This window comes from Colias eurytheme, chromosome 3, assembly GCF_061535395.1.
Source record: "Colias eurytheme isolate Ceu_HAF_F1 chromosome 3, ilColEury1 Martin Lab GWU primary, whole genome shotgun sequence".
NCBI classification, from domain to species: domain Eukaryota; kingdom Metazoa; phylum Arthropoda; class Insecta; order Lepidoptera; family Pieridae; genus Colias; species Colias eurytheme.
Window position 1 is genome coordinate 5233972 of NC_142982.1, and position 27501 is coordinate 5261472.

Below are 27501 nucleotides of genomic sequence, written 5' to 3' on the forward strand. Positions count from 1 at the left end.
TGAAAATTATCGTGAAATATTTATTTATTCTCTCCGTTGATAACATAGCGACATTCGATATCGGTGACACGCGAGAAGCTACTGACTTTCCAGTTTCCGTATGTATTTTTTTTACTCTTTGCTACTGACGAAGCTCAACTTGTATCACCGACGCGGTCGTCGAGCCGAGTAAATACGCCAACTATAAAACTGCGATTTTAAAGTTCGTACGTCTATCACCTGCTTAATAATATCACACTTGTAAAGTCTCGGTGTAAAGTTATTTGGACTTTTGCCTGTTGTCACTTGTCTCAAAGTGAGTAGTGACATTATTGTGTCATTATTTATTTGGACAGGTGTGTTAAAGTTTATTTACATATAATTTTTTACGAGTATATGTTAATTTGTAAGTGTGAAGATCTTTATTGTGAATAAATTCTACTGCATTACCATCGTACAAGGGATTGTAATAAATTTATCTATGGAATTATGAATGATATACCGTTTAGATAAGAGCAGTTAATTGTTTTATGTCTACAATGATCAGATCTTCGATGAATAAAACTGTAAGGATCGCGGTACGGCAGCTATGCTCTACGAGTCATGTTCCTCATGTATGTGTCGTGGGTGCTGGGCCGGCTGGATTTTATGCTGCTATGCACTTAGCCAAGAATATAAACTCAATCAAAATTGACATCATAGAAAAGTTGCCAGTTCCGTTTGGATTAGTTAGGTACGAAAATTATACGAAAAAGGGGTTTTATTAATATTAATTATTTTGTATGTGAATTAGTTTAAATAACATTTTATATATTTTTAGATACGGAGTTGCTCCTGATCATCCAGAAGTTAAGAATTGCATAAATCAATTTACCAAATTAGCCAAGCAAGAGAACATAAACTTTTATGGAAATATAACCTTAGGGCAAGATATTACATTAAGTAAATTGAGGCAACATTATGACGCTATTTTGCTGGTAAAGATTTTTATAATTAACTACTTAAATAAAATATTAAAAAAATTGTCCTTACTCTAATACAATGTATAATTGTTGTAATTTTTTATTATTTACAGACATATGGTGCTGAAGAAGACCGCACTTTAAGTATAGAGAATGAAAGTGCTAGAAACATTATTGCGGCACGCAATTTTGTGGGATGGTATAATGGACATCCTCGAGACAAAAATTTACAAGTAAAATAAATTATTATTCATGTTCTTTGAAAAATAAATTATTAGTAGATTATTCATATTTATTGCAATATAAATATTTTTCCAAATGATTGATTTTCAGGTTGATTTATCAGGAAATAAGGCAGCTATAATTGGACAAGGCAATGTTGCTCTAGATGTAGCTCGAATTCTTCTATCGCCTATTGATCAATTGAAAAAAACTGACATTACTGAATATGCTCTGCAAGCAATATCTGAATCAAAGATTAATGAACTATATCTAGTTGGACGAAGAGGCCCTCTGCAAGTTGCATTTACAATCAAAGAATTAAGAGAGCAACTTAAATTAAGTAACTGTCAAACAATTTGGAGAGAAAATGACTTCATTGGAGTAGAGGAAGTAGTAAATAACCTTCAAAGACCTCGAAAACGGTTAACAGAGTTAATGTTGAAATCACTTAAAGAACAAAAATCCCAGACTTTTGGTGCACATGAAAAAACATTTAGACCAATATTTTTTAGAAGTCCAAATAAATTTCTAGAAAATAATGGTTGTGTAAGTGGAATAGAGCTTACCTGTAACAAATTAGTTGGCGATAAACTTGAAGACCAGAAATGTGTTGCAACTGAGGATAGAGAAATTTTAAATTGCAGTCTTGTATTTCGAAGTATTGGTTATAAAAGTATAAAGGCTGATGAAGCTTTAGTATTTAATTCAAGTGGATGTGTTAGAAATGAGAATGGTAGAGTAATAGAAGATCACACTTCAGAAGAACTAGCAAAATTATATGTTGCAGGATGGTTAGGCACTGGACCTGCTGGGGTTATTATACACACAATGAGTAATGCATTTCAAGTTGCCAAGAATATATGCAGTGATTTACAAACTGGGACTGGTTCTCATAGGGATGGATTTGATGGTGTAAGAAAACATTTAAATGTTCCCATAGTAGATTGGAATGGATGGGAAAAAATTGATAAATATGAAGTAGATCAGGGTAAAAAGTCTGGTAAACCTAGAGAAAAGGTAACATGCATAAACAAAATGCTTGACATTGCTACAAAATGATTAATCCAATAAAATCTTCTGGTTTTATAACCAAAATGTATTATAATTTAAGCATAACTTACTAAATGTATAAACTTTGTTGTAATGGGTGATATTGTTTATTTTTTTTACATTATTTGAGACAAACAAAAATATATACTATATTTTGTAACTATATTAAAAAATGTTATATATTTTTAATTTTTTATTATAATTTTTTTTACATCCAGTTGCAATTCTTCGGAACCTGAAGTCTGAAATAAGATCCTATCTGAGTAAAATTTGTATGAGGGGTGCGACAGTATCCCATGTGCTAATCTCCTCCACATTTCACTCAGTGCCACAGCTATTACTCGCTGTCTATAGTAACAGTCAGTCAGATTGTACATGTTACTTTCTGCCCGCGGCTTCACCCGCTTAATTATAGAAGAACCCACATAGTTCCTGCTCCCGTGTAATTTCCGGGACAAGACCTTTCCTATGTGCTTTCTCAATATCGTTCATATCGGTTCAGTATCTAAGAGTGAAGAAGAGAAACAGACAGAGTTCTATCAAGGTTCTATAGCATTACTTAAAGTTGTAAATAAATACAAAAATGTCCGTCATTAGGGTGGCAATACCATAGTTAAATTTAAAACAATATCGTGAAACGGTGAAAGTTATCCGCTGACTATAACTAGTTTCCTTTCAAACAAAATATATATTTACCTTCAAGTAATGTTTATATATCTGGGATATTTACCTTTCAAAACAATAAAATAATTAAATTTTTTATTGGTCTGAGCCGCCACAAAAGAAGACCCACGGCGAAAGTAGGAACTAAATTTTACAGGTCCGCCCTAAAAAATATGTAGAGGAATGTAGGAAAAGGACATGAGTTTTCCACAAGTTTCCCAATACTTGCTCTGTGGACTGTGTTTCCAACTACAACTGTGACTTAAAACTATTTACATAGTATAAATAATATGAACTCTATAAAATCCGTCTTCTTGGTACAGTGGTTGACGCGCGAGCGTAGTACCGAGGGGTCCTGGGTTCGATCCCGGTGGGGACGAAGAAAAAAAAAATATCTCGGTCTGGCAGGACACAGAAGGCTGATCGCCTACTTGTACCAAAAGAAAATCAATCAGTGAAACAGATATTTTCCATACAGTTACAATAACTATTCCTACTCAACACAAATAATGAATCGGTTCATACTAATTACTATTTATCTATTTTTCCCAATTCGTGTTGAATGTATATGAATATTTAAATTTAAGATTTACATAATATGTAATTTTAGGTGCCGCCCGACGCAACGGTGCCGCGTTTACGAGACTTTTTTCACGGCAAACACTAGCACTACGTGTATGTTATTATTTCATCTGATCTTTGGTCGGGGCGCGGCATGCTCTACCTTCTCGACTTGTGATACACAGTATATTATATATATTTTTAATATCGTTGGATTCGCTCAAGAGTCAAGAAGCTTATATCTAATACACTGGAGATTTCAGTATGAACATTAACTTGTAACAAGAAAATATGACCTTGAATGACGCCTGTATGTTTTTTTTATCCCTTTCACACCTAACTTGGCAAGTGGATTCTTCTTGGATTCGCTACATCTGTGATTAGTGATTTTAACAAAATATATTAATATAATATTAAATATATAATTGACGACGCGGTTGGCGCAGTGGTAAAGTAACTGCCTACTGAGCCGACGGTCCCAGGTTCGATCCCCGGTCAGGGCAAATATTTGTGTGATGCACTCAATTATTTGTTCTTGGGTCTGGGACCTCTGGGTGTTATTATCTATATATGTATTTATTAAATATTATATTTATCGTCGCCTAGTACCCACAACACAAGCCTTAATTGAGCTTACTGTGGGACTAGGTTGATTTGTGTAATAATATCCTATAATATTTATTTATTTATTTATATCGTGCCGTGAATGTCCGCACACTCGAAATTATATCAATATGCTAAGCATTCACTACACGCACTGTGAGCCGATCCGCAGTTGTACCGATCCGTGGAAAAATCCGTCATCGTCCAAAACGTAGAGATTATATCCTCTTTGATCGTCCAGGCACAAGCGCTTTGCGCATTTTTTTGCGGCCCGGAAGTCAGGTGGGCGCGTCAATGAAAGGTAGCTATTGTGGTAGCCCAATGGTAGCCACAGGTGGTAGCCATACATTATTTAGTACATTTCACTTATTACGTGTTATACCAGAAAATCAAATTATGGCGACACTTAATTTTTTTCACAATGTTTACATATTGTATATCTAAGAACGAAAAACATATAATGTTTATTTTTTAACGTAAAATATTATTTGTTTTTATTATTTAATATATTTTGTATTTTGATATATTATTGTTCACGAAAATATGCAACCAACACCACGACCTTGCATTAATATGTTGACATAACTTTTAAATAATGGCAATATTTTATGGGATGCCAACATTGAAAAATAAAAAGCGGAATGTGAACTTTTGAAACTTCCTTTTCTCTCGTGTTCTTTTGACAACACGAGGTTATAATTTATAAGTCGCGAAAAAGTACGTAAAATACTTGTTTACTTATTATTTTTAGTGTTTTAATGTGAAATAAAGTGATTTTAGTAACGTATTGATAAAATTTTAGGCGTCAAAAATGGCTGAAGAAAACTGGACCGAAGACGGCATGGAGACAGGCGGCGTGGCTATCGATAACATGCCCCTGCCTATGGCGGCTGATATTCCCGAAATTAAGTTGTTCGGAAGATGGAGTTGTTTTGATGTCCAAGTGTCGGATATGTCCCTGCAGGATTATATTTCTGTCAAAGAAAAATACGCTAAATACTTACCCCACTCTGCAGGTAGGTATGCTCACAAACGCTTCCGCAAAGCTCAGTGCCCCATCGTCGAACGCCTGACTAACTCATTGATGATGCACGGTCGTAACAATGGCAAGAAACTAATGGCAGTCAGAATCGTTAAACACGCTTTTGAAATTATCCATCTCCTAACTGGAGAAAACCCATTGCAAGTTTTAGTTACTGCCATTATTAACTCGGGTCCCCGTGAAGACTCCACCAGAATCGGTCGTGCTGGTACAGTGCGTCGTCAAGCTGTGGACGTCTCTCCTCTCCGAAGGGTGAACCAAGCCATTTGGCTTCTGTGCACTGGTGCTCGTGAAGCAGCATTCAGGAACATCAAGACAATTGCCGAATGTGTTGCTGATGAGCTTATCAACGCTGCCAAAGGTTCATCAAACTCATACGCAATTAAGAAGAAGGACGAGCTGGAACGTGTTGCTAAATCCAACCGTTAATCTTTTGTAAGGGCAGGACTCAATAAACAAAAAAAGCTAACTTTTGTTTTATTTCTATGAGTTCCCTGTTCTGTTAATAGTATGAATTGTTTTTGAACTTGATTTCCAATAGAATATTAATTATTTATTTCTTGTTGCAGTCTGTAGTTTTTCCAAATGATTTTCAGAATATTAGACTAAAATACTTATACATAGTTTCAAAGCAGTACATACACAATTATTAATTAAAATTATCAGAATCAGTACCAAAGCATTCACTTTAGTAATGAATATAAATCTTTACTTGTAAAGTTGTATGGCAATATGGCATATTTCAGTAATATATAATTAATGAAAATATCTCTATAGATTTCTTGTAACATTCTGATTATTATCATCTATGTAGATAGGTAGTCTTAAGCAATCTGCAACTTCTTAATGATTTTACATCATAATAACTAAACATGTTAAACTGCACTATTTCAATTCAATCAATCAAATTATCTGCCTAGCATTAAAAGTGTTTATTGAACTTTGAATACATGCAGTACACTGTACAACTCAACATGAACAGGTGCTGTGTAGTGAAATATTCCTTAGTACCTATGCTAGTTTTATTTTCAACCAACTTAAAAAATAGTTTCTCTATTCAAACAAACAAACAGAAATACTTTATTGTGCACCAGCCACCAAGAAATAAAAATCACAAAAGTAAATATTATATAAATGAAATAGACACAGTTAACCTCAACAGGCGGTCTTATCATAAGACAGCTATCTCTTCCAGACAACCTGGTGGTCAAGGAAAAACAGTGTAAGTATAAGTTTATGGACAAGAGGTGCATTAACTGCATTTATAAAGTTGCTAGTGCCTTATGATTGGACCCATTTAAAATTGGTCCAGTTCTGACCAGTTGAAGGTTTAGTTTTTTGTTAAAAAAAATGTTTGAATCATTGGTTTGAATAGCCTAGTCATCTGATAGTTTTTAATTTCTTTTATTATGAGAAAATATTTTTAATGTCCCAAATGCTGGTAGGTATAACAACTAGATAGGATATGCATAATGCAGTAGTAAGCAAGCAAGTAGATACTAGATAAGAATTGAGAAGCATATTAAACCCTACCTACTATACATTATACTTTGAACTCTTTTTGAACCCCACATAGGTACAATATTCAAACTCGTACAATATTCAAACTACCTACATGCTGATTGCTGAAAATGATGGCCTACTCACTGCTGCTTACTTAACTTTCCATGCAACACATAGATGGCGTTATAATTATTCAACATATTATTATATATCAGTAACACTGTAAATTTTAACAATCTAAAATACTGTATTGTTTATATTTATTAAATAATTTTTTAAATATAAAAGTAGTTTTTTTTTAGAACAATGCTAATAATTTTATCACATTTGACATATATGATATGTCAATTGTCAATTTGACACAATTACAAACTTGAAAGTTTGAACAGATGCTTGATATTAGATTTTGTCCTGTTGTTTTTATTTGAAGTTAAATACTTAATAAACTATTCGTTTTCTTGTTAGCAATGATCCACAGTTTATTTATTATAAACCCTTCTGGGTAGGTTTCATTAGACATCCCATTAAAACGGATGAAAAATTATTGATGACGAGTAAATTTTTATTACTAATTTATTTATGATATTTACAGGGACGTGTTTCTTGAGAAACACTGGAGAAGTGTAATACCACGTTCTGTGTGTGATTATTATTTGGAAGCTCAACGTGCATCACCTAATGTAAGTATTTACTAACAACATTAAGTGCACTTGAGATATAAACATCATTTAAATTTCATCCCTATTTTCGAAAGTTTTGGGATTTTCAAGATACAATAAAAAATTTAAATACTTAGATCTGGTTACATAGTCGTTTAGAAATTTTAAAAGGACAACATGAACAGTATTTATTTATGTTTATAGGATGTACCACCTGTCTTAGCAGCACCACATCATTACTTAATTTCAATTCAGAGAGGTGGAGTTGCATTGGTAGCTGTGAGCAAACAGGAAGTTGCCCCTCTTTTTGTCATTGAATTTTTACATAGAGTTGTTGATACATTCCAGGTAAGTTTGGTTCTGAAACTTGTTATATTAGATCGATATTCTTAATATAACTTGTGTCAGTAGCAGTTATGGTGCTAGATGATTGAGTTACATGCTTGTTTTAAGATTAATTTATTTCTTATAATTGTCATAACTATTTAAACCATGCATGATTCATCACATACTTTCATATATTGTTTCATTTGAATGCTCTTATACACCTATATTATATATCTATCTACTAATATTATCAAATTTTAGGTCACCTGTAATATAACAGCTTTATGTGTAATAATTGTACCTTTGAGTATATACTTACACATCTTGGAACTAAAATGATAATAAATAAAAATGTTCATTTTGCAGGACTACTTTTCTGACTGTACGGAAACTATTATTAAAGAAAATTATGTTGTGGTTTATGAGGTAATATAAACATACAAATTAAAACTAAAATACTTTTGATAAGTAACTTGTACAAAACTAAATTTGTACCTTTTTTCTAGCTATTGGATGAAATGTTGGATAATGGATTCCCATTGGCTACCGAAAGCAATATATTGAAGGAACTGATTAAACCACCAAATATTCTAAGGACAATTGCTAATACTGTAACGGGAAAATCTAAGTAGGTGTCTACTATGAATAATTTTATTCTTTCATTTCAAGATACTTTCTCACATCTATATATTGTTTATATTTCTTACTATAAAAATTATTGGCAATGTTGTGGATATATAGGTCAAAATAACATACATAGGCATACTTAACTTCTTATTTTTATATCGGAAGTCTACCTTCTAATTCAAGTATTCATTTGTGGGCACTGAGTTTTAACACCTAATTTTGCCTTCAAATGTTTTTCTTGTCTTAAAATGTGTTATAAAAAGTGGTACTTGACAAATTACTGAAATTGGATTTTACACATCTCTATTTCTTACAATTTAGTGTTTCATCAATACTGCCCTCTGGTCAGCTATCTAATGTACCGTGGCGTAGATCTGGAGTTAAATATGCAAATAATGAAGCTTACTTTGATGTGGTTGAAGAAGTAGATGCAATTATCGATAAAAGTGGTGCTACAGTCTCCGCCGAAATTCAAGGATATGTATGTATATGAGAATTAAAAATTGTTTATTTTTTATTGTTTAAAAAGTTGAATAATTTTAATGAGATTTTTGATTTCTTTATTTTTTTTTTTGTCAGGTTGACTGTTGTATCAAGTTAAGTGGAATGCCAGATTTAACCCTTACATTTGTTAACCCAAGACTGTTTGATGATGTATCATTCCATCCATGTGTAAGATTTAAGAGATGGGAGGTAAGGCCTTTTTCTAAGATTTTCTAAGACGAATTTTTATATAATAATAATAAATTGAATAAAACTAAATATTCCTTTTTAATTTTAGTCGGAAAGAATTTTGTCGTTTATACCGCCGGATGGTAATTTCCGGTTAATGTCATATCATGTTGGATCACAAAGCGTAGTTGCGATACCTATTTACGTGAGACACAACCTCGTGCTGAAGTCAAACGGGGATCAAGGAAGGTTGGATCTGACTGTAGGGCCTAAACAGACTATGGGCAGAACTTTAGAGAGTAAGATTAATATTTTGTTTATGGTTTTAAGTATCAAAGTTCAATAGAAGTTATTTATTTTGAAACTTATTATTTGTATGCACTTTTCTTATCCATTTTCAGATGTAGCACTCGAGATTTGTATGCCTAAATGTGTATTGAATTGTTCCTTGACTGCAAACCAAGGGAAATATTCGTATGATCCTGTTAGTAAAGTCCTAATGTGGGATATTGGACGCATCGAATTACCGAAACTACCTAATATACGAGGGACGGTATGTATTCATAACTATTTGAATTTGTCGAATTTATTTATTGATGCAATATTTTCCAGATTATTATGACATACATCAATATTTAAAAAGTTGCACCAATACCACAATATTTTATCGGAAATTGCAATAAGATTTTTAGACTAAGAATCATTGTAATAAGGGTAAATAATGTCTATAGACTATAGAGGGAACATTCTATAATACAAGAAGACAACTATTATGTACATATTAAAATATATAAGTTAATTTCCTGTAGGTATCCGTACAATCGGGTGCGGACACATCGGGCGCGAACCCGAACATCAACGTGCACTTCACGATCCCGCAGCTCGCAGTGAGCGGGCTGCGCGTCAGCCGCCTCGACATGTACGGCGCTAAGTACAAACCGTTCAAGGGCGTCAAATATATCACGAAGGCCGGCAAATTCCATATAAGAATGTGATCGGATTTTGTTGTTGTAGGGAAACCTCTTTTCGGTTCTTGTTGATTTTATGAAAGGGTGAATATAGACTAGAGTATTTTCTAGTGACATTGAGCTTTCACTGTTTTTAAATTTTAACGAAACGTATTGAGGACACGATGCTCTTTTTTTAAAATCAGATTTTAAAAACCAGCAAGAGTATTGAGATTATTACATTTATTGTAGAAATATTACAAATATGTAAATGCACATTAACTCTCATCATTACAACGAACAGATCATCGAGCATTGGCACGAACGAACTTCGTTTACAAAGAAATGTTCGCGAAAATGCTCTAGTGTATACCCACCCTTATGTATTTAACGCTATCTGTTTATTATGTGCAATGTTTCTGTAGTTATAAATTTTGATTTACACTCGTTGATGGTTTGAAAGTGGCAGTTACTACCCAGTGTATTGTTAAACTGTCTTCCACAGTTATTAAAGATGAGATTAAACCGACCTGTAATGTTCACTAATCTAATAAACAATTATGATTAAGTATGTAATAAAGGTTTTAATTGTCGTGAAAATAATAGAATCATCATGTAAAGAGGAAATTGGAAATGCGTTTCTCAGAAGTGTAGGATAGAAAAATTAAAATTTTATAGAATACTTGTTTCATTTAATTAAAATTGTATGTGTATTATAATGTTTGTGTCCGTCAAATTGTTAGGGTCGCGAGCGTGTAAGTGCTGAATGCATGATCGATTTTGATCAATAATAATTATACTAGCAATATGTATTAGCAACTTGATGAATGGGCGGTTATATTATTGTGAAAGGATCTTTGTATTTTAAACATTGAGATAATATTACTACGTATGGAGGAGACACCACGAACAAAATCTGTGCGCCATTTTTTTGCTCTAACTAAGTTTTAAAAATTATTATTTAGTTAGGTACTTAACGATGAAAGTTATTCCTTTGCACTTTTCCGTATTATTTGTATTATTTGTGCAATATCGTAACACACACGAAGGCATGTTTGATGCGTTTCACTTTAAAACCATTAAAAAATACCGCTCAACATACGTCACATGACGTATGTTGAGTGGAACATAAGTGATGTAGGCGGTGTCGTCTCCTATTAATATTATCTCAATGATTTTAAAACAGTTTTTGTATCTTATTCTCACAAAACTTGTTATACTTTACTGAATATGTTTAGTTATTAAGAATATATGTATAATAAAATGTTTTTTATAAGATTTGTTTTAATTATGTATAGTTGAACTGAATGCATTGTTGCTTTCGTTAATGTTATAAACGGTATGTGTAAACGATGTAGTAGTGATGTGAGTATTATGAGGTAAACGATGAAATCCCAAGCGTGCTGCTAATCTTCCCTAAAATTATAAGAAAAACCCTCCGCATCTGTCTGTTCGTCTGTTCGATAATAACTTAAAAACGACTGCACCGAATTTCATTTTGTTTTCATCAAAGAATAGTGTATTTCTTGAAGAAGTTTTTATCACAGATATTATAATACTACCTATACTATATAATTTATTAAGATTTATTCAACGTGGGTAAAGCCGCGGGCGCTAAGCTAAGTCAGGTATATACATTATTAATCAAAATTATTTCTCAATCAATCATCCATAGACTGCATATGACAGTCTCTAGTTGTTACACATTATTTTGAATTAGCTTATCACCTTACCAAGCAGGTGTGCTTGTAGTACCTATGTATGGGTAGATGTTTTTAAGAACACAAATATAATTTAGTTAACTAGTTTCAAAACTTCGCATCTGCATTTTTGCATACCCCAAATAGTCAATCAATGAAAGATCTTTTAAATTTTAATGTATTCATATAAAAATGGTCTGTAAATTTTATAATAATGGATAATTTGAAGTTTGAGACCAGACGTGCGCGCTAGTAAGAGATATATTTTTCAATTTATTTGTCCAATATACAACATCATTCATCGGCCACACGGCGCTAAGGCATCGTGCCTCAGTCGAAGACAATAATTTTTGAAAGTATTAAAACTCCCAAAGCACATACCTGACCAATAAATAACACGATAAATCTGTATCACTGTAGTTGGACCATAAGTTAGCCCGATAAAGCGGTGATATATTTTTATTATTATTAAAAAAAATATGACTATTGTTTGACTTTCTTTATTATATGAGTAAGGAGCTTAAAGTCCATTGAGTTTTTAAGTATACCTAATAACATAGAGCACACTTGCTTTGTTGAAAACTTAATAGGATTTTATTCCTAATAATCCGTTAATTTAAAAAATTTATAGGTAAGATGCCTAGTAGGTACCTAATGCGGTTACTTAAATCACTGTCATTAGTGATTCGTCGAGTGCAACGATGACCTACTATGATCGCTAATGGCATGATCATTATTATCTCGACCTCGTTCCACGTTTCGGTGGAACATATCATATCACGTGTGAAATGTGAACCATACAGCGAATGTCTCTATGCATGATATAGCGGTCCTTCGCGATTAGACATGACATTCCTAAATGTGCGTAGAAATAACTTGAAGCATACGAAATACTTTAACGACGTCATGCACGCATGTAGTTGAATATCTTTTAAGCTGTACCTACCTACATATCTAGACCGTACCTACTTATGAAACAAATCTTAATATAGGTATATAAATCTCGTGTCACAACTCACAATGTTTGTCTTCAATGGACTCCTAAACCACTTAACCGATTATAATAAAATTCGCACACCATGTGCAGTTCGATCCAACTTGAGAGAAAGGATAGTTTAAACATGTAGGTACCACGGGCGAAGCCGGGGCGGACCACTAGTGTGATATAATATTTCCAAAAAGTAGTGGTACATAATATAGTATAAACTATAATTTATTGTCAAGGGAGATACATAGGTACCTATTTTTAGATAGGTATAGGCATCATTAAAATTCGACAGTTGTCATTATATAGTGTTCCTTATTTCGATGTATTCTAAAGGTACTTTGATAGGGATTAAGAAAAAGAAGATAAAGCGATAGTAAAAGTTTAATTGATACGCAATATACCGTTGTTAAGTTTTAACAATCGGCCTTTTTAAGCTAATAGTTTTCGCTATACATAGTGTATAGAAGAGTGAAGTACGAGTAAGATCTTGTCAAAATCTGTAAAAAAGGTCGATTATTTCATTATCATTTCAGTATAGATAATAAAGCTATTGAAAAAGGTCAAACGTATGCAAGCACTATAAAAGCGATATTTTATTTAAAACTTACCGCTGAATAAGTAACAAGGGAAATGTTAGTAAAATTCAAAGCAGTAAACGCAATTGGTTTTTGTGCTCTGGAAAAGTAACATTTAATTAAATGGGAGCAATAAACCACATCAGTAATAGTTCTGTATAATTATTGGTTGCGATGATATTAAAAAGTTAAAATACGTTTAAAGAAGGGGGGATAGGTAATGTAATTATTACCTCTGTATTAGAAAAGCTAAACTGCGTCTGCATCGAGGACTTAGTTTATACCATTTGCTGTTGTATGCTGCTTCGGCCACATTTGCGTTCTAAAAAGGATTTAATGATGCATTGTATACATTAATGCTATTAAAATTCCCATGTCGTCTGTTTAACCAGTTTCTTACCGCGTGTATAATATCTTCTCCATACCAACATATTACTCCTATTTGTATAAGAGATGCGCCGAGAAATAACTTGTTACTCATTCCCATTAATGGTTCCAATAACTGTTAAAGTATTAAGTGATCATTAAAATAAATTGTATACTAGTTCATAGATTATATATTTAGCACAGATACATACGACAACAACAAAAACGACGCAGCAAATATTTACAGAGCTCAATAAAATGTTAATAAGATTAACGAGAGAAAATGCGTCCTCCAAGTCATTACAATACCTGAAAAATGCATAATCATTATTTAATTTACAATTAAAAATATTTTTTAAGTATTAGAATAAATAAAGAAAAACTCAACAAAAAGTATTAGTAAGATATTTTTTTAAATCACCTGATTAATCTTTGATGCAGTTTAACACATTCTGTAATTTCTTGATAATCTTCATCATCCGATTTCTTATTTTCTCCCAACACTCGTAGGCGATTTTGCAGAAGTTTTAATAAAAGCACGATATGGCTTGCCATTCCAGAGAATAATAGATCAGAGCATATCATTACCCATACACAAGATTGACCTATAAACATATACCTATTAATTTTATCGAAATTTTAATCACCATCATCATCTGAGGCTCTACAGCCACGAGTGGACCTTGGCCTGGTCCAGTATTTCCAAAATTTTAATACATATTGTACCTATATTCTCAATATTTACAATTATAAACTCACTTATTTAGTCTTTCTCTTAAATTATAATATACAACCACTTACCTTCCGAAAAGACCATTTTAATTCTTTATTTAATTTTTGATGGTGTTATACTCACCCGAAAATATTTCGAAAATGTACACAATTACATGTATCCATGTTTGACTGTAAATATTGAAAGGATACCAAGATTTCCAAACCGTGCGGATTTTATAATTGTTGCCTCGCAAATTGTTGTAAAGGTAGAGTCCTATTGGAGTTATAATGTAAAACCATACACCAGATACATTCAATCCAAAGAACCCTAAAAGAAAAGCTCATCGTATTTTAATAATCATATTCTATACGGATTATGAAGGAAGTAAAAAATACCCTACGAAACACAATTTTTATTAAAAAGCATAAATAAACAAAAAGCAATTCTTTTGCGTTCCTACCACAACTGTTTTCATTTTAAATAAGAATTGATTGAAAAGATAAATTATCAAATTAAAAAGTACTTACAGCTATGCATAAGGCGTAAAGCATTCAAACTTTTTTGCTTAATATTTTCAGCTTCTTTATCAATAGGCGGCACTGGCCAGATTGAGGTCAGGTCATCCAATAATTGTGCAAATACGCTTCTTTTAAAATTTAGAACAGCAAACTTAGATATACCTTAACAAAGTAAGAAATTGATAATTGATGATTATTTTTCAATTTACTTCTTTCTTTTTTGAACTTAATTGTTTTGTTAATTTATTAAAGCTTATTACAATTAATTTGATGAATAAATTATCTATTATATATGATCAAATGTTTAATTTAAAGACAATTTTTTATTCATAATTACGTATAATTATATCTTACTGAGTATACCATAGCCAACAGTATGTATCAGAGGCACAACATCTTCAACACGAGGAGAGTTTGCAGAGGTAACACAAAGAAACGTTACTTCACTGAAAACGTGTATTCCTACCCCGAAAATAGTTGCCACGAACGTTAATCTCTGAAGAAATACAGAAGTTGGTGTTTTAGGCTTAGTTAAAGAGAAACCAATAAGACGCATACAAAATGTGCTAAGTTTTAAAGACTCTTTTATTTCGCGCTTAGCTATTTCCTGATTAGATTCAATCATTGTTACCAATGTAAAATTCTACAAGTCGATATGTGGTGTATATTTTCTTCAGCAGTTCAGTATAATAAATTTTCCACCTTTTATAGATTTTAGCGCAAAATTGCCTGAGTAAAAAGTTAAAGCATAGTATTTATTCTTCTTGATTGATAGATTGGTGACACGTTCAATGCTGGAAAAGTTTCAGAATTTCTTTATAATTTTCTTAGACATATTATTAAAAGTACAGGGAAGTACAGTAAAACAGAATATGTTCCATTAAAACTTTATTATGCAATAAATGAGTCTACACATATATAAATAAGTATGCAGGCATGTAGAGATTGCTCTCTCTGGTTTAGTTTAGTTCAATTTTCACTATAAAGTGTGTAAAGAAGAGCGAAGTAGGAGTAAGATCTTGTTAAAATCTGAAAATTAAATGTCGTTAAGTCCTATTTGCCTTTATCTAAACATTATGTGCATTAAAAAGATTATTACTTTACCCCGGTATACGTAACCAAAGAAATATTTGTAAAGTTCATAGCAGTGAATGAAATTGGTTTCTGGGCTCTGAAATTTAATATTATATTTAAGAAAGTAAGTTCTTATTGTAATAATTATCGATCAGAACTAGTTAAATAGGTAAGTACCTTTGTAGGAGAAAATATAAAGCACGCCTGCATCGTGGACTCATGTTGTACCAGTCACTGTCGTATGCTGCTGCTGCAATGTTCGCATTCTGGAATTTAATATTATTGTATTAGTTTAATTGCAATAGATATGTAAATTATATAATTTGTTAGCTTTTTAGTGTATGGTTTTAAGTTTCTTCAAATGAGTGGGTTTGAGTAAGCAAAACATATTGTTTTAATATGATGTTATTTACAGGCGATCTTAAAATAACATATTGTAACATAAAAAATCAAAATTTACATACTGCATGAATAATGTCCTGCCCATACCAGCAAAGTATGCCTATTTGGATCAACGCTGAACCAAGAAACAACTTATTGCTTATTGCCACCATAGGTTCCAAAAGCTAAAACAAGAAACGATTTACGATTTTAAGAAATCAATTATTTTATGAAGAGAAACTCCGTAAGGTTAGAAAGAGGTACTCACGACGATAACAAAAACAACGCAGCATATGTTCACTGAACTCAATACAATATTTACTAAATTCGCAAATGAAAAAGCTTCTCCGATATCTTTACAATACCTGAAATAATTAACGTTTTATTCAGTCACCATAATGTTTAAAATAATTTACGTAATTTATTTTACCTGATGAGGCGTTGATGAAGTTTTATGCAATTGATAATATTATGATAACATTCATCTTCTGTCTTATCTGAGACTGAAAGAGATTTTAGTTGTCCTTGAAGAATACGAAGAAGAAGAACAATATGGCTTGCCATCCCAGAGAATAATAAATCTGTGCAAATCATAACCCACACACAAGTTTGTCCTAAAATACGTGCCACAAAATGTTAGTGTAAGAGGTTTCAATACATGTTTAGAATTTCAATAATAGGACAGCCTTCAAGATAAATATGTAACACCTACACATGTAATGGCCCAGGTTAATGGCTTTTTATCTCTATCAATACATTTTGTAACAATGTATGCTGGCATACATGGATACTTACCAGCTATTATTTCAAAAATATACACAAATACGTGAGCAACAGGTTGTGTCTTATCGAACGGGTACCAAGATGCCCAAATAAAACCTAAACGAGCATCCTCGCCGCGAGCAATTTGATATAAATAAATACCCATTGGTGTCAAATTATAAAACCATACTCCAGATATATTGACTGCGAAGTACCCTGTAAAATTATTTTATTTTTTTAATGTTTATCATCAAATGATTGCCACTGTACGAAGATCGAACATGTTAAAAAAATGCGATAGGAATCAGAGACGACTGTGCATCGTTGCTTTCCGACTGTTGATGTCTGAATAATACCGTAAAATACCTTACTTATTTCTACATACGGTACAACTTTTATATGATCAGTTCTTTTTGTTTTACATGAGGTTGTTTAAGTCAGCCGGTAAATTGTTATTACTAAATTGAATGGATAATACTTACAGCGATGAACAAGTCGTAGCGCTTTCAGACTCTGATTTTTTATACTATAAGCTTCGTCATCTAAAGGAGCCACTGGCCATATGACGGTGAGTTCACCCAAAAGTTGTTTGAAAACTCTTTTTTTGTACCACAACACAAAAACCTTTGATACACCTGTAAAAAAGATCAATTTAATCAAAGATGAATCGTTTGTGAAAAAAGGTGTAATTTTTTAAATATATTGTGTACTCATAAGACGATAACTCACTCAATATCCCATAACCTAATGTATGGAATAAAGGAACAACATCCTCAACACGAGGCGAATTTGCAAAAGTTACCACGATAAATGCAATCTCACTAAATCCATGGCTACAAATAACAAGAATAGAAGCGAGAAACCATAATTTCTGAAGAAGACGTGCGATTCTGTGTTTTGGTTCATCAAATGAGAAGCCAATATAACGCATGCAGAAAAAACTAAGATTCAACGATCTGTCAATTTCCTGTTTAGCTTTTTCTTGCGATATTTCCATAATTGACTTCGAGAAATACCCTAACAGTATGAAACAGTAAGCTTTAATGACTTCTATCCTAATGGTTTTGAGTTTTGATCATATAATATAAGAGTATTTAAAATTACATTAAATTTTATCAAGTAAGTACCTGTTAAAACAAATTTCTAACAAATTGTATAAAGTACTCTATCATCAAACAGTAAAGTGGTAAATGTAGGTGTATCTCGAGAATGCCTAATGGCTAAAGTTTAGTATGCAAATGACTAGGAGTGATTGACTGGACTCCGCCTCTATATTATGAGTTTATTTAACCTACACTACTAAATGAGGGTACAAGTATAGACATTCTACAAATTAAGTTATTTTGCTCATTACAAATAGTCATGACTCTATTTCAGAATAAAAAATATTTTTTTTTGTTCACAAAGAGGAAATTATGTATATATGTAACTACTAATACTCGTATACACGGCTACTTAAATCCATTTAACAGCCTGTAAGATGTGGTTAACCACGAGGTTTATTCATTAAATATTTGTCACTTTATTGAACCATTCGGGTTCAAGACTTAAATACGCATTAAAGTTATTTAAGAATTTCCCGCTAGTAATCACGGTGTTTCGGCAAATTTAGCACGCAATCCGCGGTCCGTGGTAAGCTTTACAGTTGCCACCGTTACGCGACGATTAAGCGGCATGCGCTTTTCTTACGAGTACCACCTAGTACTTAACACGTGTCATCTGAATTATAATATCAGAAAGTCATCACAATTTTGCTTTATTTTATTCCCAATAATGAATGCAAATGAATGATTTTTCTTGACGTGGTTTTAAATTTTAATTAAACACTGCGGTAGAATAATCTATTGAAAACGCTTCAGTTGAAATCAATTAATGAAATGTATAAAAGATAGGTATAAAGCATAGATAATAAATACGTGTTTCAATTTCAATTTTTTCTAACCGCACCGATTGTAATTAAACTATTTGTTCGTTACAATTAGTACGTCACCAAAAGTCGGTTAAGTGTATCAGGTGCAAGTCAATGCAAAACAAAATTAATAATAATCGATCTCTCCAAGTAAAAGTGCTGTGTATTACCACTGTTTGGGCTCTCGACCTAGATCGAAGCAAGAACGCAATTCGAGCAAAACTATTCAACGCAAAATAAAAGCTGTGAAAATGATGTGAAATGGATAGGCGCTTCGAAGTTTCAAGATTGAATCATGATTTATTATTGTGCTGAACAAATACTAATGGTATAATTTTTCATAAATAATAGGGAATATTTCTGAAAGTAAAGGAATTTCTCACATTTGTGTTGTACGTCATAATGTACAGTACGGATATGTATTATGATACCGTTTACTTTATCAATTGAATTCACAGAGTTATCATAAGGTAGAGCAAAGGTATCTCACGGTGATTAATTAACTTGCATAAATAACGATCGGCAGTGATTGCTGAGAATGTACTACGAGTTTACATTTATTGATATTTTATTACAATTCGATGCTAATAACGTTGTAAAATTAATAATTAATTATTTAAGTGTTTTTCAAGTGTTTATTTCCTAGATAATAATAAATATTTATCTTTAGCACAATAACCCATATTATTTGAAGACGAGAGATAAATGTATCATTAAAAAGCAATTTATAACTTTCTTTAATCATGCAGATGTGCAAATAAAAAATCCATGTATCTCTATCGTCTCTTTTTTATGTTAAACGTTAGATTAATCAAAAGTAATTCCAAGTTCTATTTCTTGACTTTCTAGGCGTTATAAGAATCATGCCAAAGTGCATTTAAAGGAAAGCAATATCATTCGCTGATATTAAGTACCTAATACCTATTTTTTACTTTAAAAATATATGTTATTTCAAGAAGAAGACGTATAATCTTTTTATTTATACTCTTTTATATCATCAAACAATTTGTAGCATTTGCTGAGGAAATTGATATTGAATTGTATTACTCGTTCTTTAGTAACACTGTGGTATCATTATTTCCATTTCGTTATTGTTTTATTTTGGCCTCCGGAGATGTACTGACACTCATTACCTTTGTTGTAACAACTACTTGTTCTTTTATTTCTTACATTAAGCCGAGAGTGAATTAGTTGTCTGAATGTTAATCATTTAAATGTAATTGAATCTTGGTTAAATAGAATAAATGGAAGTTATTGAGTACATAGCAATTTTTAGTTTCGTCTCAGTGACACTGCGAATTATATGAATCGACATATTAACTTTCACTGCTGTATCAACGTGCTCTTGGCCTTAAATCGTCTTTCGGAAACCGCAGGAAGTGAGATTAAAAGCGTACGCGGTTCGAGCAACTTTTCATCACGTTTCATATTGTTTTTTTTTTTTAATTAAAGAATATATTTTATTTAATTTTAAGTAACTAGGCATGTAAAATGTTAGTATATTCTATAAGTTACTATATACTTATAAGAAGCCTACATCGCGCTTAATGTTATTGTCAGTAAGTGGTTAAAAAAGAGTCTTAGTAGCAGGAAATACTGATAGTGTTTGCCATTTTTTATAGCATTTATGTGCAATTTTTAAAAAGTTTAGATCGTGACAGCACGATCAATTTTTTCTGCCTTTGCGTCGTTTTAAGAATAAGTAAAATGAAAATTCACTATAATAGATTTGCCATTGCAATAGTATTTATTCACGTCGTGTGATAAAAGGTAAAAAAAAGAAAAGTAAGTGTTTATACAACAATATAAATGGCATTTGATAGAAGGAAAGAAACATTTATTTGCAGGGAAAGCCCAAAACACACTAACAAAACAAAAATTTCATACCAAGTCATTGTTATACTATATTTCTAGCAAGTAAGGGACATAAAGGACGTTTATACATCTAATAATAATTATTATTTTAAAAATGAAGTATGCTAGAGTACTGCACTTCTAATCCTCGTAAAATGTGACTTTTTCCAGAATGGCATTTTATCCAAAACTGCTGTGTTCGTTGGACTAATATTTTTTATAGCATTATCCGATATAAAAAGGGGTCTATATCGAATCCAACTTTTTTTCTAATTGGAGGCATCGAACCCACATACTTCTAGCTCATGATAGGATCGCTATTTGCCATTCGCTGCACTAATTGGACGGTCATATTCTTATAGGATTCCACTAGCATTATAGACGTTTGCATCGATGGATGATGGCTCAAAAAATAATGTGCAATTATTCGAAGAAGATATCACAGACTGTTAAATATTATTTTGCTGCGGTCACTACTCAGGGCCGATTTTCGGGCAATTAGACGTTTTAAAAATGGTAGTTTTATACATTATTCGACGAATAAGTTTTAACCAAGGATTGAAAAATCAGCCCATAATCATCTCAGACTATTAGTATATGTATTTAGTTTTTAATATCTTCCTAAACGAGTTACAAAAGCTGCATGGATTTTTATAAAGTTATAAATTGATTAAATTAAATATAATAAATGTTAAATTGTTGTTAGATGATAGTCGCTCTTATGTTTTTAAAGAGCTTACTCTTCATATTGTCGTCTTAGAGCACTCTGAAGCTCTACAGTAAGTAAATAAATTGGAATGTGGTTTCAAACAAAAATTATTAGAAAACAACAAATACCATAAGACTATTTTCATATAAATATCTATTATGAACCTACTTACTGATATTTTCTTTTTCAAAACATCTTTACTTATGCAAATTTATTTACTGTAAATCCTTTTTAGAAATTTGATTCGATTGAATTAAGAATCATAAAAAGTGACCCACGCGTGTAAAGTCTCTAAACCATCACAAAATAAAGGCATATAATATGTGTACAACGAAATAAACAAATCCCACGTATTCTTTGAAACTTTTCTAATGCGGTAAAAATGTGCTAAAAATATTTTGTTCAATCTATCTGCTCTTTCCGTATTTTTTTTGTGTTAAGAACCTGTGCTCTGGATTTCACCTATTGGAGGAGTTCGAAGGTATTCCCGTAACAATCTGAAATAATCTGCACGACATATGAAGGTGTCTTTTTGTTTAAAAACTCATTAATCACATGTTCGTCTCCCTACTTAGCCCTAAATGATAATCTTATGTAAATTACATGTTTCTCTCGAAGATGTATGTAGATAAGATGTATGTAAATACTTGAATAGAATTCATAAACATACACTATAGGGCTGTCTTGTCAAGAGTAATAACTTAATTAACTTATGCACCTTTTTTATTGATTGATGATTTATAGTTCGCATAAGCGTATAATTAAATTATGTTAGATTATTTACACTGTACGAATTTTTTGGCAATTACTTAAATAATTGTTTTCTGTTCGATTATTTGTAATAGGCGTTGATTTGCAGTTTAACATAAAATAAAACTTTGGTATTTTTTGGATAATGTTAAATTTCTCTTGTCTTCCTTTTTCTGGTTCGTTGATGAATTCAAATAACAATCATAATAACTAGAACTGAAATGGACACAAGATTTTAGAGACACAAGAATTTAAAGTATCATGCAATTTTTCTGCGATTTTCTAAGATTCTTATGTAGAGATTTCGTGTGTAGAGTTTGGTCATAAAGTTTTTTCAGGAATGGGAATTGCGAAGCTAATATGGTAAATAATGAATAATTCAAATGTAAGTTACCTATTTTTCATGATTTATTTGTAATGTAGAACATATATAGATAGGTTTTAAGGAATGCTAATATTATATAAGAACAAGACAACCTTAGTTCAACAAAACTCTATGCCGGTCCTTAAACATACTTAATATCTGGTGGTGGTAAAGTCTGACTCTTATCCTTAAAAACTAATTGGTAAGCGTCAAAGTCACTACAGAGAAATAAATTTCCCTGAATCTATTAAGATTTTTTTTCATAAGTTGATTTATGTTTTAATTATCAGATTCAGTAAGAAAGGACTCAGTTAAAAAGGAACTAAGTCCAGAAAGACTATTCAGTAATGTTCACACTCCGTAGGGTGTCTTTGAAACTTATAGTTTCATTTGCTTCAACGGAAAAGGGTTGGCAGAGAGGGCACTGCGTCTGAGTGCTAGGGACGATATTTGTGTGGCTCAAGCGCCGATAGGAGTCCGTTATTCGGCGTCAGGTTACGGTCACGTCTATATAAGACGGCGGCGTCTTCTTCACCATTTCATTCCGTTTGAGACGCTTAGGCTGCGTGCCCCCGTGTCTGCGCGCGCCCGTCTCTGTAGTGCCGAACTTTCAAGCTCTCTCATCTCTTACATTCGGTCTTTAAGCTCGGTTTCTAGTGCTCGCTTCTAGTATCGCTGGGACACTGTTCAGTTACGTGTAATTATCTAAAATCATTCGAGGTGCTTCTTGGTGCAGCAATTATAGGTATGGCAAAAGCTTATTTTTATTTGTATTTATTAAAGGAATTAAAGAAATTATAATTGTTTGAAAAATAGCAATTTATGGGATATACTATCATTCCAATTTTAATTAAGCTTTTTATATATATTTTTAATATTTATCTATTTCAACATTTATAAATAATTTTAAATGTTATAAAAACTAGTCTAGAATATTACCTAATAAAATCGTGCAAAAAAATTGGGTATACCTACCTAATTAAAAATAATAACAACCATAAGCTGTGCAAATTTTTACGTCAGGAAGTCTATGAACCTAATACAGTCTAAGCGTAATTAGATACGTAACTTAGAGGAAGGCGAAGAAGCGGTTAATCTACTTTTTTGATTGAAATACGTTGCCTGGTACCTAGGAACCTAGACCTTCTATTACGCGAATAGGGTTTTTCATAAACTTTATAGCTAGTCATTTGCTGCAATTTAATAAGATAATAAAATCCTCAAGACTGTTATTTCTAGTTATAATTTTAATAACGAGACAATATAATCCTGCATAACTAATGTTTTGCAAAAGTGGACGGAGAAGAGAATGATATTTTTTAATAATACAATTTACATATTTGGATTGTACCATACATAGATACAGTAAAAGTTCAGGCTAGGTCAGAACTATTCAATAAAGTGTAGGGCAAAGCAACTATTCGCACGATTGACCGTGTCTTTCTTGAGGTCTGGAGCGTACAAAGTGGTGCGCATTATTGGTACGAAGATGGTAAAATGATTACCGTCATTACCAGCGAATTACTGAGACGTTCCGTCCTTTACACCATTATATGCACTTGCGTGAGGTATTCCGCTCCGATTGATGATTAGCTGCTTTTTTGTTTCAAGTAATCATAGAAAATGGACCTGAAATTACTTCTGTAACACTCGCAGAAAAGTAAGAGTGGAAAAAGTAATTTTTCCCAAGGTTCACTACATAGAGAGGCCCTTTTCGATTATTACATGTGTCCTAAATTGATTTGACAGAAAATTATTGTATATCAAGTTCATAAAGATGATATCGATAAAAAAGAACAACTATTGAAAAGTTAAGTTAAACTTCAGAGATTATAGTAGTTAATTGTACTAGTTGTTTAAATCTTGTAAAAGAGTTGTACACGAGAACAACATAATGTTTTGTTTCTTTATTGGAATATGAAAGGATCTTGTTAGTGTGCATTCTAGTAAAGGCGAGTTATACCAATAATTCTGTGCCTCCAGTGAATAAGGGAATAACTCAAAAACAGCACTTTTCAGGAGAGACAAAAAACTGTATATCAATACTAAATCTTTAGTAATTCAAAATTTTAAGCTTGTATGTGTAAGATATGATGTTAGACTATATTTTTACATAGGAACACATATTGTAACAACCCCATAAATATACTTTTTTCGTGTTTTTTTGTAGTTGTGGCCTTATGAACGAGTACTTCATGGAATAACTCAATGTACTCACATAATTTTTTTTTTACTCTTTGCAATATAACGACTTATGCCCTTATGCACTATGTTCATAATCGCACAACACGACTTATATTATTGCCAGTTTTGGTTTTATAGAAATGATGTGACTTATTATGCTTGAAATTTGTGTACTTTATGACTCAATTGAGGCATTTTAGTGGAAAAACTATGCACGTAGCTTGAAAAACGAATGAAATCAACGGGTTTTTTTTCGTTATTAGATAATAAAAACAAAGCAACATTTAGGTATTTATGCATTTAACCCTAGAAGTCCAATCTACGTAAATTTGACGTATGAACTCTTCTATATTTACCATCGAATCGCTGCAAAATCCAGAACCAACTTATTAGCCGTCGAGACCTAGCAGTACATAGTTGGCTCATCCAGGTAAATTCCGCCATTTGGTTGTAAAGAGGATGTTGTGCGTCATTTTGACGTATAATTGGGCTTTTCGTAACTTTTAAGATTGTTTCAAATTTTTATTTTGTGATTTATTTGAATAATTTTTTCCAAGTCACGTTTCACATGATATCTATAGTATTATACTATAGATTGTGTATAAAATGGGATCCAGACAACTTTTATACTAGGACGAAAAACCTTCAATTTTAGTAAATGACGATTATTGTCCTCCGCTGGATTTGGACTTCAAGCAAGGGGATTGGGTGGCTGAAGATGTTGTCCGGAGTAAAACCGAATATGTTATGGGGTTTTGTTACCCATGTATAATGAAAGTCGTAGATTGTAAAATAAACGTTTAATCGATCTTTCAATAATACAGTACTATGTTGTTAATTTTCACCAGTCACCACAATGAGCCTAGTCTGTACAGGTTAGCAGGAGACAATCATTGAGTATTGGTATTAAATACGTATCAACTGCGTATTGCGGTTTGCGTATTAACTATTGTCCTAGTGAAAATTAATCGTCGAATCAATTTAAAATTCAATCAAGTGCGTTCCGTTTCGTAAAATATAGATAATAAAAGTGGCAACGCCACAATGTCATGGTGGTATACATTGAGGATACAAGCACTATAAAGAGATAAGAGAAGACCGAAAACCATATTCCTGTATGTTCAGTTAATACAGGAAAAGTTATAGGTGGTCAGTGGCGATTTTTTACGGCATGGTATAGAATTTTAACAATGTCTATATCATATAATGTAGATAAATACAGAAAATACAATGAGCCGCAAAGATTTTATGCAAAATTAAGCACAGATTTGAAGGTGCCTTGGATGCAAATACGACTTGTGGCACGCACTTTGAAGAGACTCTACGTGACAATAGCCCAATTTTTTCAAAATATGTGGTACCAGAGTATCCATAAAATGTTTACGAAAATGCAGGACCAAAGAAGTATCGATATTGCGGATTTTTTTCCTATAAAAAAGGCAAATTACCAAAGCACAGTGGCTAAAACGCTATATGCGGAGAAAACAATATTCATAATTATTGTCAAGCCTGGTTATAAATACTTTTTTTTATGCGACTATTATAGACTATAATATTATTGTCTTGATTATTGTAGTTAGATAATTAAAAAAAAAAAAATTAAAAACGAGTTTTTTTTTTAAAAACTTAAGTACCCAATTATTTAAGAAGAAAATATAAGTTTAACATTTTTGTTGGCTTTTTTTAGATGATTCAATTATCGTTCTGTATTTATATAAACAAAGAGTATAATATCATTAAATGCACTTAATGTGTTAACTGTATTTTTAATATCTATTGCAAAAAATAGTTAATTTCCATAGAAATATATTAGTATCCCAAGTTAACTGATAAATACCTTTTTTAAAAAATATAAAGATTTGTTGTTGGAGATTTATTGAAAAAAACGATTTAAAAATAATAAGGAATAGGTATGGTGTGTTGTTTCCGTGCAGTATTCAATTAATAGACCAATAGCAACACGGCATTAATGCCAAACTGTCTCATGTCGTCACTTGAACCAATGACACTAAAAGAGTTGTTCCTTTATGCTCATGTTAGAAAAATGACACAAATGCGTTTATACTAAAATAGTGTTAGGACTGATGGAACAAAATGAATTAAGTCTTTATTCAAAAAGTATAACTACACATACGTCTTTGTGTTCGTGGGTAATTTTGACTCGAGACGAATAGTTCCTTTGCGATTGCCTAGAATGATGGATAAGGTAACTTATACCGTTAATCACACCCTACTTATACCGTTTGGGTCATTCGAAAAAATGGGTTAGGACGCAGCTAGAGATATGACCTTTTGATATGTTGTGTATTTTGACGAGCTGAATCCAATGGTGCAATAAAAACCAAAGGGAATAACTCGTCTTACTCCCTTATTCACTGGAGGCACAGAATTATGTCGTTAAAATGCTATTTAAGGTAATGAGTATAAAAAAATCAAAATAGTAATTGGAGTTTAAGTCTCCTAAAGCGAGCGAGTCTAATTCTGGTTTGAAACTTGTTTGAGTGTGCTTATGCAGGATAGTTATTTAATTTTTAATTGTCTGATGTAAGTGCCTTGAATAATAAATATTTTAATGCTCTTTATAAGTTTTATTAAATATGTAGATACATATTATGACTAATACATTATACATAGTAGGTGTTAAAAAAAAGCTTTAATATACAATATCGTATAACCACAATATTTACCAGATAAAATAGTAAAAATTCGTTTATGAAACTATTACATTCACATATTCAAATAAGAAACCATTATAAAATCATTACTCGAATCAAACTAATGATGTCCATCGTTGGAAACCTGTGGGTTGTTACGAGGAGCTAATTCAAACATAAA

At 32.0% G+C, this 27501-nt stretch overlaps 6 protein-coding genes across 6 annotated transcripts in view; 4 read left to right on the forward strand and 2 right to left on the reverse strand.

Moving 5' to 3' along the window:
- The first annotated feature begins 319 nt into the window (after nt 1–319).
- On the forward strand, nt 320–2395 carry dare (NADPH:adrenodoxin oxidoreductase, mitochondrial). Its single transcript, XM_090119596.1, has 4 exons — nt 320–712; nt 800–956; nt 1055–1174; nt 1275–2395. Exons 1-4 carry the CDS (start codon nt 510–512, stop codon nt 2220–2222), a joined length of 1428 nt encoding a protein of 475 aa, XP_089975722.1. The 5' UTR covers nt 320–509; the 3' UTR covers nt 2223–2395.
- Nucleotides 2396–4625: 2230 nt separating this feature from the next.
- On the forward strand, nt 4626–5551 carry LOC149909560 (small ribosomal subunit protein uS7). The gene is made up of 2 exons (XM_090119597.1): nt 4626–4757; nt 4843–5551. The coding sequence occupies exon 2, from the start codon at nt 4852–4854 to the stop codon at nt 5509–5511; it is 660 nt and encodes a 219-aa protein (XP_089975723.1). The 5' UTR covers nt 4626–4757; nt 4843–4851; the 3' UTR covers nt 5512–5551.
- Nucleotides 5552–6953: 1402 nt separating this feature from the next.
- Nucleotides 6954–10330, forward strand: cm (AP-3 complex subunit carmine). The gene is made up of 10 exons (XM_090119598.1): nt 6954–7087; nt 7178–7265; nt 7449–7592; nt 7938–7997; nt 8078–8199; nt 8520–8679; nt 8778–8891; nt 8980–9169; nt 9272–9423; nt 9680–10330. The coding sequence occupies exons 1-10, from the start codon at nt 7053–7055 to the stop codon at nt 9863–9865; spliced, it is 1251 nt and encodes a 416-aa protein (XP_089975724.1). The 5' UTR covers nt 6954–7052; the 3' UTR covers nt 9866–10330.
- Nucleotides 10331–12939: 2609 nt separating this feature from the next.
- On the reverse strand, nt 12940–15304 carry LOC149909562 (odorant receptor 4-like). The gene is made up of 9 exons (XM_090117761.1): nt 15034–15304; nt 14689–14841; nt 14303–14488; nt 13868–14051; nt 13659–13755; nt 13481–13582; nt 13314–13402; nt 13114–13180; nt 12940–13002 (listed from the first exon to the last, which is right to left on the reverse strand). Exons 1-9 carry the CDS (start codon nt 15302–15304, stop codon nt 12940–12942), a joined length of 1212 nt encoding a protein of 403 aa, XP_089973887.1.
- A 282-nt stretch (nt 15305–15586) lies between these two features.
- LOC149909563 (odorant receptor 85c-like) lies at nt 15587–17893 on the reverse strand. Its single transcript, XM_090117756.1, has 9 exons — nt 17626–17893; nt 17379–17531; nt 16930–17112; nt 16565–16748; nt 16403–16499; nt 16218–16319; nt 15931–16019; nt 15784–15850; nt 15587–15708 (listed from the first exon to the last, which is right to left on the reverse strand). Exons 1-9 carry the CDS (start codon nt 17891–17893, stop codon nt 15649–15651), a joined length of 1203 nt encoding a protein of 400 aa, XP_089973882.1. The 3' UTR covers nt 15587–15648.
- A 5132-nt stretch (nt 17894–23025) lies between these two features.
- tyn (trynity) overlaps nt 23026–27501 on the forward strand; it is a 35623-nt gene continuing 31147 nt past the window's right edge. The window contains exon 1 of the mRNA XM_090119599.1: nt 23026–23227. The gene's annotated coding sequence lies outside the window, so the exon portion shown is untranslated. The remainder of the gene's footprint in view (nt 23228–27501) is intronic.